At 55.2% G+C, this 10,371-nt stretch overlaps 1 protein-coding gene across 1 annotated transcript in view; it reads left to right on the top strand.

Moving 5' to 3' along the window:
* Positions 1–10,369, top strand: part of LOC109289127 (signal transducer and activator of transcription 5B) — a gene marked incomplete at its 3' end in the record, with an annotated part of 37,698 nt that extends 27,329 nt beyond the window's left edge. Inside the window, exons 2-14 of the mRNA XM_019505057.1 lie at positions 3,173–3,310; positions 4,213–4,369; positions 4,865–4,954; positions 5,212–5,386; positions 5,907–6,037; positions 6,147–6,298; positions 6,796–6,951; positions 7,354–7,533; positions 8,139–8,226; positions 8,312–8,434; positions 9,005–9,097; positions 9,498–9,704; positions 10,304–10,369. Coding sequence (XP_019360602.1) covers positions 3,183–3,310; positions 4,213–4,369; positions 4,865–4,954; positions 5,212–5,386; positions 5,907–6,037; positions 6,147–6,298; positions 6,796–6,951; positions 7,354–7,533; positions 8,139–8,226; positions 8,312–8,434; positions 9,005–9,097; positions 9,498–9,704; positions 10,304–10,369 — 1,746 coding nt within the window. The remainder of the gene's footprint in view (positions 1–3,172; positions 3,311–4,212; positions 4,370–4,864; positions 4,955–5,211; positions 5,387–5,906; positions 6,038–6,146; positions 6,299–6,795; positions 6,952–7,353; positions 7,534–8,138; positions 8,227–8,311; positions 8,435–9,004; positions 9,098–9,497; positions 9,705–10,303) is intronic.
* Between the last annotated feature and the right edge of the window lie 2 nt (positions 10,370–10,371).

Here is a 10,371-nt window from a genome sequence, read left to right on the forward strand (position 1 = left end):
TGCTGGTTAATGCATATAAAGGATGCATTAAAGGATGTTGTTTGCTGTCTTGACTACAACGTGATATTGGGTGTGCGTGCCCAGCCAGTTAGATACCATGATCTGGGTGTCCCTGCCTTTCCCCTGTATTATCCTGATCTCCACTCTGTTTAAAAGCATGACCTTGCACTTGGTTGTATTAAAATATTTATGGCGCAGATGAGCCCAACTTGAGAAGTGGTCCTGGTCATGCTGTAGAACTGAGAGGTCCCCATTGCAGTTTATGTGCTGGGTGCAAATGTTACCAGCAAGTTCTCCTGGATGGTTGATCAAGATACCAGATTCTTGTAGACCCCATAGAAACACACCTGTTACATGACTCCCTCCTTTACAGTTACTTTGTAAGTACCTTATCACTCAGGTGCTTTTTAGCTGACTTAATACAGACTCTGTTAATTTGGTCTAGTGCTTTTTTTTCTTTTATCAGAACGTCATGTGGGGCTAAGTCAACTGGGTACAGAAACTCAACTGTGTAATAACTTCACAAGTATGTTGATTAGCCGAACGTGTGGTCTTATAAGGTACCTGTAACAAGTTTATTTGTCAAGACCTAGTTATCCTAGGACCAGGTTGGCCGACTTGAATTTAGCTGCAGCAGAAAGCAGGGTAGATTTGTGCCTTGTAGACTAATTAAACCAGAGGTGTATAGCATAAGCTCTTGTGAGCCTGACCTCTGTTCATCAGATGCCGAATTAAGCTGCCATCCAGATTGTGATCCCCTGCCAGCCTTTGAAGTAAGAGCTTGTTTGCTACTTAGGTAATGCTGTTTGCCCTGTCAAAATACTGATACACTGGTCTTTTCTCGATTGCTTTGGATCTTTCCCAGTGACAGCCTTGACTGAGGATCTATTACTGTCCCAAGGGGTTTTTAAAAACTCAGAACCTCCCCTCCTGAGCCAATGTTTTTAACGCTCCCTAGGAGCTACTTAGGAAGCGCTGTAGATTTGAAAATATTTAATAGCTACTGTTGAACATCCCCCCCCAGTGGAATAGAAAGCATTTCATTATCTCTGTAAGATGCAAACAGTTCATCCTGATTTAGTTATAACCATTTAAGAATAGTTATTTGAATGTGTCTGCTGTTTCTGCATCCTGGTTAGTAACCGTCCTCATCCAGAACTGGACTTGGACAGCTGCCCATGTTTGTTTGTTCCTGATATAGTGAAAAATTTCTTTCCAGTTGTCTCTAACCCTATTTACCATAGATTTTTCAAGGACCCCCTGTCAATTGTTTGCATTTCCTAATGGCATGTGTGTACTCACTGCTATCAACCTTTTGGTCTTCTGTGTTAATATTTCTATTTTAATGACTGTTTTTACTTCTCTTCTTGACCATGAGGGATTTTTAACCAACCAACCGAGCTTGCTTTTTTGGCTGTGGAAATGTGTTTTGTATTAAAAAAAAAAGTTATTCTTAGCTAACTCCCAGTTATCATCTGCTTTTTATACTTTGGGTATGGATCACAATCTCAGCTAAGAGCACTGACTGTGTTGCATTTGTGTCAGATCCTGGTACGACTTTCCTGTGTATTACTAAGCTTGTAGCTTTCCCGTAAAGCTAAAGGATGTCTGCAGAGCACGCCACACCCTTGCAATACAGAAGGCTTCAGGAACAAGGCTAATGTGCTGCTCAGTTCTCTTGGCCCTTTAAAACTCAACTTACAGTGTCTTTCACCATGCTGGACATTACTGTGTTGTAACTGTATGGCCAGCCCTGGATTCTGGCATGGAAGATGAAACCTGGACATGTTGCATTTCACCATTCATCCTGGCATAACTTCACTTTGGAGCATGTGACTTTGCAGCTTGGTCTCTGTTTAACACTGTTGTTTTGGCCTGCGGCATTCCTCACCGCCCCCTTGACTGGCGGCTCTCTGCAGGGGCCTGAGCTCCCTGTGAAGCCAGTCCCAAACACTCACCATTGCATCAGCCTGAAAAACTCTATGACTGTGGAGTTGTTTTTTCCAAGACCCACGGAGCTTCAAATAGCAATGTGACGAGTGAAGCTCTTGCTTTTTATAGGTGCTGTCCCCCTGTCTGTTCTCTCTAGATCTGTCTCCAGGGCTTGTGTCTGTTGTTGCTGTGTGTGCTTTACGATGAGCCAATGGAAATACCTAAAAGTCCGTAAGAAAGTACCGTGCTCAAGTGTCACTCCATGGGCTTGGAATAGAAGCTGGCACCTATCTGCCTGCCTGAAATAGCTTGTGGAATCCACTTGGAGAACCAGTCATAGCCTCATGCATTTTTCTTGCTAAACTGTTTGTGTACAATCAGCACCTGGCTCAGGCTGCAGAGGCTCCAGCCCCTAGTGCCCCAAACGTGCTGGCTGCAGGGGCCCCACTGGCAGTGCTCAGGACATGGGGCCTTGGCTTGTCACACTGTGGCCAGGCTGTCTCAGTATGAGACACCCAAACCAGAGCCCTGAGTGCTTGATCCTAAAGATCCCAGTCTAACCCTGGTGGGAGGACAGCATGAAGGGCAGAACAGGATGCTGGTGCGCCTCCAGGGATCATGCTTGCATTTGACTAGGTGGTGTCGGCTGGCAGGGAGGCAAAGGAACAGAGCCAGTAGCATGGGGTTGGTCCTTCAGGAGCACTAGCTTGTGATGTGATACTTGTGGCCACTTGTTGGGGAAACAGACTTTTCCCGTTGGCCTCAATCTGGATCTCTTTCATTCCATTTTTGGGGTCATTTCCCCTGCTGCTGTTGTTTCTCATTTGGCTTGGCCAGGCCAAGTCCGTGATCTCGTCATAGCCTATTCCTATGGGACCATGGTTACCACACTGCAAAGACATTGTAAGGAAATCATTTCCAGCCCTAAATTCTTTCAGGACTCTTCCTAGAAAATGGAGGGCGACTCAGATTCTGGGTCCTTCCACCAATTCTTGCTCTTGCCTTTGTGACTTCAGAAGCTTTTCCTAGCAGCAGCTTGTGAGGTCAGAACCAGGAAGTCTCCCTTCCAAGTTAGCATGTCCTGTGAGGTAGAGCCCAGGTTGGAGCAGGATGAGGTGCTGTCTCCCTTGTGTTGGCCTGTTGTGCAGCAGGTGGTTCTGTGCTAGGCTGGGGGCATGGTGACCTCTTATCTTGCTCCCTGAAGTGCATTTAACTCACAAGTGGTCTCTTTTCTCAACAGGTACTGAGCCATGGCTGTGTGGATCCAGGCCCAGCAGCTCCAGGGGGAGGCCCTGCGGCAGATGCAGGCATTGTACGGCCAGCACTTCCCTATTGAGGTGCGGCATTACCTGTCACAGTGGATTGAGAGCCAAGCATGGTAGGTGAGCCTGGCCGATGGCTATGCTGACACTCCCTGGCTTTGCCCAGAAACATCTTTGCCTGCCCCAAACAGTAATTGAGAGCCAAAGTAACCCCAGATGCTACCTACCTTGGGAAGCCCCCATCCAGTGAACTGGACTTTCTACCATCAACCTTTCAGCCCCAACCAGCAGGGTTTGGCTCTGGATATCAGCTGATGGCCCCTTGCCCCCAACATGGTGTCACTATCCTATAAACTGCCCTTGCAGCCAGGCAGCCTGGCTGCTCTCAACCATCCTGCAGCCAGGCCTGGGCGCTGTGGGGGGGATCTGGGCTGTTATGAGGAAGCTCAGAGGGGCTGTTTCACTGGCTTTCCTGGCAACGCTGGCAGGAGGGGAAGTGCCATTAGCATACAGAAAGGGGGAGGAGGATTTTAAAGCCTTATGCCCACCCCTGAGGTGTTAGACCATCACAGGATCTGAAAGTACCATAGCTGGAAGGTGCACAGCCTGGTGGCTTGAGTGAAGCCAGCCCAGACCTGGAAAGGCCCTCTTCCAAGCTCCACTGCCTGCTGATTGCAGCCTTGGCCCAATCACTCAAGTGCTCTGGGCCTGTACCTTTGTTAAACACGTGTGCTCTAGTGGCAGCCCCTCACTGTCTGGGGATGGGGTGACAGGGGCAAAGGTGGAGCCAGACATGGGATATACACCTGTTTGTTCTGGGCTTTGTAAGCAAACCTGCAGGATCACCAGCATACGAAGGCTGAAGACCTGAGAGCAGTAGCCCTCAACATCCTCACTGGGGGTGGGGATGGTGAGGCAAACACCATCTACTGTGTTATCATGGGTCATCTCTGCTATGAGCTCTGGCCCAGAGAGCAGGCAGGTTAACCTCTGAGCTGCCCATCTCTCTCTGTGCCAGGGACTCCATTGACATTGATAACCCCCAGGACAGCATCAAAGCCACCCAGTTGCTAGATGGGCTGGTCCAGGAACTGCAGAAGAAGGCAGAACACCAAGTGGGCGAGGATGGCTTCTTGCTGAAGATTAAGCTGGGGAACTATGCCACACAGCTGCAGGTTGGTGCCCAGAGCCTGGGATGGCAGTGTGACTGCCAGGGATGGGATGACAGCAGAGCAGGGCAGGGTTGTGGGGGATGACAGAAGACCCCTAGCATTTCTTTCTCTCTTCTCCTCTGTTGTGAGGGGCCAACATGTCCTTAGGGCTAGCTCTTCACTGCTACCCTAAACCCTTTCTCTGCTGAGCTGTTTTGCACACCAAGGGCATGTCCCCCACCCCCAAGACTCATGTTCTGCTGATAGGGCGTACTGTCCCAGCTGTGTGGAGTCCAGGAGTAACCTTCTATCAAATATGCCCTAAGAGCAGGGGGGCTGCAAAGAGGGTAGGGCAGGGCTGGGTGCTGCTCCCTGGTAAGAGCCTAATCTTTCCATGCCTGGCACAGGTGGTGCCACCCCTGTGCCCCTGCGCAGGTGGGTGGCAGTGACGGGGCAGTAGGGGCCCCCAGCTGGGCTTGCTCTGTGCTTGGCTCAGGCCTGGGTTCTCTGTCCTTGCAGAACACGTATGACCGATGCCCTATGGACCTGGTGCGCTGCATCCGGCACATCCTGTACCATGAGCAGAGGCTGGTGCGAGAGGCCACTAATGTGAGTATATAGACGGGTGGGGGAGGGGTTGCAGCTCTCCTGTCACTCTGGGGGTGCCAGGATGGGGAACAGCCCCCAGCCTGGAGGAGGCACTGATCCCCGTCACACCCTGCCATCCCAGTGACCCCTGTCGCTGCCCATTGTAGGGGTCTCTGCTTCCTGGGACTAGTTCCTGTCCCCAAGCCCTGCAGCCCCTGCCCTGGGGTATGGGGATGTGCTTATTCCTGCCCTGACCTGAGGACCCCCCATCTCAGCAGAGCCCATCCTCAGCCGGCAGCCTGGTGGACACAATGTCCCAGAAGCACCTGCAGATAAACCAGATCTTTGAGGAGCTGAGACTCTTCACCCAGGACACAGAGAACGAGCTGAAGAAGTTGCAGCAGACACAGGAGTATTTCATCATCCAGTACCAGGAGAACATGCGCCTTCAAGGTGGGGCAGGGGGATCCGCTGTGGCCCAGACAGGTCTGCAGCGGCCAATGCAGAGGAGTGCAGGGGAAGCCCCAGGGGTAGGACCCCCAGGGTAGAGGGAGTTTCACTCCAGGTTCACAGCCTTGAGGAGGCCCCACCTGAGCAAACAAATGTCTCAGTGACTTCCACCATCTTTGAGCTAGGGAGTGCCAGGTGCCTGGCTGGGGCTGGGGCTGGCATAGATTCTACAGTTGCCCAGTGTAGTTGCAGGTGAGATGCTGCCTTGGGAGGTGGCACAAAGGGAAAGGGGCTGGAGCCTTTTTAGCTAAACCCCAGGCCCTGCTGTCACAGCACAGCTTTGGAGTTGCCAGTGCCTAAAGCTGCTGGCCCATGGTGTCACCTCACCAGGGCAAGGGCCTGGGGAGCACATTTCCCCTCTGGATGAGGACAGCAGTGGGCCCCTGGAGAATCAATGAGGGGCCAGGGATCCCCCAGTACCAGTGAGGCTTGGGCTGGCCCTAACACTCTGCTTCCTCCCCAGCCCAATTCTCCCAGCTCTCACAGCTGGGTCCCCAGGAGCGCATGTCCCGGGAGACGACACTGCAGCAGAAGAAGGCATCGCTGGAGGCCTGGTTGCACCGGGAGGCCCAGACACTACAGCAGTATCGTGTGGTGAGCACTGGCCCAGCCCCCACAGGGGCTGGGGTCACCCCAGCCCTCCCCAGCCCTGCCCTAGGTCTGCTACCACCCAGCAGTGACATCCTTGTCCCACCCTCTGCAGGAACTGGCTGAGAAGCACCAGAAAACCCTGCAGCTGCTGCGAAAACAGCAGACGACCATCCTGGACGATGAGCTGATCCAGTGGAAGCGGCGGCAGCAGCTGGCGGGGAATGGTGGCCCCCCTGAGGGCACCCTGGACATGCTGCAGTCCTGGTGTGTCCCACCTTGCGCCATCTGCCCTGCTGGCAATGGGGCTCTGGGCCTTGCAGGGCAAGGCAGCTCGGGGCTCAGGTCTCAGGGTACTGCTGGTCAGTCTGAGCGTGGCTATGCTGAGCGCTGGCCAGGAAAGAGCCATACAAGACTAGGACAGCCCTGGATTCAGGGAGTCACTGGCTGTGTCCCACGTCTGAGCAGTGAGCCAGCCCGAGAGAGACATGATGCTTGCTGGGTGTGTGCCAGCCATGGGAGGCATCTCTCTTTGCTGGGGATCAGGCTGCGCTGCTGGTTCTCTTGTGCAGCTGAGCCCCAGGTGTTGGCTGGAGCCCTCCAGAGTGGGGTCCCCCTGTGTCTGGGGCAGTGGGGACTGGCCAGATAGGGAGCTCCATCCTAAAGAAGGTCTGGCCAGGGGCAGGGGGGCTGCACACAGGACTGAAGGGCATTGAGCGTCTCCTCTGGGCCCTGGATGAGCACTGATTGGGCCTGGCCCTCAGGTGTGAGAAGCTGGCCGAGATCATCTGGCAGAACCGGCAGCAGATCCGTCGGGCCGAGCATGTGTGCCAGCAGCTGCCAATCCCGGGCCCCGTGGAGGAGATGCTGGGTGACCTCAACAGCACCATCACTGACATCATCTCTGCCCTGGTGACCAGGTAATGTGGTGAGGGGGGGAAGGGGCCCCAGCAGAGCCAGGTTGGTCCCTGACAGGCTCCTGGCCAGTCTCTCCCCACAGGGGCTGGGCAGGGAAGGCAGGAGACACAGGCCAGGCCAGGTCAGGACATAGTTGGGAATCATCATTCGGGCTCTGGGAACCCCCATCAGGCAGGATGTGGACAGTGAGGGGCACCAGGCTGAGGAGTAGGGTGGGATTTGAGGGGAGTCTCAGTGGGTAGTGGTACTGGGGGCTTACAGGGGCTGGGCAGCAGGTTTGTAGGGGGCTAGGAAAGGGGATTAGGGGCTGCAGACCCCACAGTGGGGGCTAGGTGAAGGCCTCCCCCTGCCATGGATGAGCCTTGCCCCAGCACCATGGCAGTGACGCCAGTGTCTTCCCCCAGCACCTTCATCATCGAGAAGCAGCCCCCCCAGGTGCTGAAGACACAGACCAAGTTTGCGGCCACAGTGCGGCTTCTGGTTGGGGGGAAGCTGAATGTGCATATGAACCCACCCCAGGTTAAGGCCACCATCATCAGTGAGCAGCAAGCCAAAGCCCTGCTGAAGAACGAGAGCACCCGCAAGTAATGGCACTCCCACCCACCCTGGGGGGGGACAGTGCCTGGGAAACACCAGGCAGGGGGCACTCTGCCTGCTGGCAAAGCCCCCTGGAGGTTGGGGATAGGAGAGCTCTGGGGTGGGGAGCTGGGAAGGGCCTTTGTGGGGGGGTTCCTTGCTCACAAGGTAGGCTGCCCCTCTTGAGAGCCCAGCACAGAGCATAGATGCCCTCACCCCTCTGGCCCCAGCACTGGGGATGCGTAGGGCATTTCCGAGCAGAGGGTGGGGCCATGTGAGTGTGCTCCTTCCTATACCATTGGGGATGGAGCCTGCCCCTTCCTCACTGCCCTGGCTAGGGGCCCATCTACAGGAGACCACATCTGGCCCAGCTGACATTCAGGGCCTGGCCCTGCCAGCAGGTAACACTGCACAGGACTGAGCCATTGCCCATTCTCTGTTCCTGTAGCTGGACTCCAGCCCCACAAGCTGGTTCTCTGTTCTCAGGGAGAGCTGAGCCACCCTCTTTCCTGCAGACTGGCCATGGGAGCCGTGCTGGCTCTCTGCCTCTGGGTGGGCCGTGGTAGTTTGAGTAGCCAGCGCCACCCCCTGAGCTGGTGCTTTCCCATTGCAGTGAGAGTAGTGGGGAGATCCTGAACAACTGTTGCGTGATGGAGTACCACCAGGCCACGGGCACACTGAGTGCACACTTCAGGAACATGGTGAGATCCGGGCCCAGGGCACTGCCTCTGCCCCTGCCCCCCTTCTTATCCATCCACCTTTCACGCTCTTCCCTGCCTCCTCCAGTCCCTGAAGCGCATTAAGCGCTCAGACCGGCGTGGTGCTGAGTCGGTGACCGAGGAGAAGTTCACCATCCTCTTCGAGTCTCAGTTCAGTGTTGGTGGCAATGAGCTGGTGTTCCAGGTCAAGGTAAAGCTGCCCCTGCACTGGTGGTGCCCCTGCTGCAGGGCCTGGCCTGGCAGGGAAGGCCTGGAGCCCTTTGGGGCAGGTGCTGGGGGACTGGGAGCCCTTTAGGGATCTGCACTGGGGTGGAGAACACTGGCTGCTCACCATGCTCTGGCTGCAACGTGTCACTCACAGGGAGGAGGGCATTCAAAGGGCAGAGGGGGTGGTGTGGCCTGGGCTGGTTCCTGGAGGTGGTGCTGGGGAGGGAGGTGACAACTTCCAGTCACCAACGAGCGTGGCCACACTGGGGCCAGAAGCCTGTGGAGCCTGCGGCTTCCCCATGGGGGGTGGGTGTCCAGTTCAGAACACCCCAGCACAGCATGGGGAGAAGAGCTGCTGGCAGAGTGCAGCTCAGTCCCACCCTGGCATCAGCTGAGTAGTCAAGGGGGTGGTGCTCCCTGGGGCTCCTGTGTTCCTGAGTTCCGGGAGAAGCCAGGGGCCCTGGTTCCTCCTGCAGCCCCAGGAGATGCCTCTGCAGTGCCCAGTGCCCCCTTCCCATCTCCCCCCTGATCTGCATCCCTGCTGCTCCCACAGACGCTGTCCCTGCCTGTGGTGGTGATCGTGCATGGGAGCCAGGACAACAATGCCACAGCCACTGTGCTCTGGGATAATGCCTTCGCGGAGCCTGTGAGTAGGCAGTGCCTGCAGCATCAGAGGAGGGGTCAGATTTCCAAACCCTGCATAGGAGGGGGAGCTATTCTGTGTCACTCCTCCCATATGACATGTGGGCCCTGGGTCTTCTGGACTGACCCTGGCCTCCCAAGCTAGCAGGGCTGATGGTCTGCTCCAGCCCGGTACTTCTCTCCTCAAGCGCCGGTCTGACCCATCCTGATTCTCACCCTTTCTGTACTGCATTGCTGCATCCTGCATCCCAGTCATGGACATGGCCCTGCCCTGGCCAGTAGCAGCGGGAGGGTAGGAGTATTGGGGGTAGGTCGGGATGATGGCTACAGGGCCCCTGGTGCCTGATCCCCATCCGGGAGGTGCCTGATGCAGCCTGACTCCCAGTGGCACCTTCTCTCTGCAGGGCCGGGTGCCATTTGCCGTGCCTGACAAAGTGCTGTGGCCCCAGTTGTGTGAGGCACTCAACATGAAGTTCAAGGCTGAAGTTCAGAGCAACCGGGGGCTGACAAAGGAGAACCTGGTGTTCCTGGCCCAGAAGCTCTTCAACAGCCCCAGCAACCACCTGGAGGACTACAATAGCATGACTGTGTCCTGGTCCCAGTTCAACAGGGTAAGCTGTGCTGGCTAGGACCTTGATATACCAGAAGGCACCCAGTACTGGGCGTGCAGGGTCTCGCCTTGCTCTGAGCAAGGCGTGCTAATAGCCACACACGTGCTGGATGGGGCACTGCAGTAATGAAGTGGCATCTCTTTTTGGCAGAGGTGAAATGTCCCTTTCCTTTTAAGGGAGCTGGAGCAGGGGACACCTGGCATGAAATGCTCCAGGATTCCTGCTCATTGCCCTTTCAGTGGGCATTGCAGTCAGAAATCCCCATGGCAGCAGAGGCAGTTACTTCTTACCGCAATCCAGTGTGCAGCTGTTTGTAAAGATGCACAAAGTGAATGGTTGTGTGAGCTTCCCTTTCACCTGTAATCAAGGCTTACCTGCCCCTAGCAGGTCCATGCTGATGAGGATGTGAGCTGGCTGTCTATATCTAGAATGCCCTGCTGGTTCAGGAGTTTCCTGGTGGGCTGTGTCTCGCTGTGGCTGAAGCTGGAATGGTGCGAAATGCAGCTGCCACTAAACAGGGAATTGGCTGGGGAGAGAAATGCTCATCTGTCTTGCTGGGGGGGTTTTTATGAGATTTTTTTTTCTATTAATTAAAACAGGAAAACCTGCCTGGACGGAATTACACCTTCTGGCAGTGGTTTGATGGGGTTATGGAGGTGCTGAAGAA

The sequence above is a fragment of the Gavialis gangeticus genome, unplaced genomic scaffold, assembly GCF_001723915.1.
Source record: "Gavialis gangeticus isolate Ggan-Ray unplaced genomic scaffold, GavGan_comp1, whole genome shotgun sequence".
NCBI lineage: Eukaryota > Metazoa > Chordata > Crocodylia > Gavialidae > Gavialis > Gavialis gangeticus.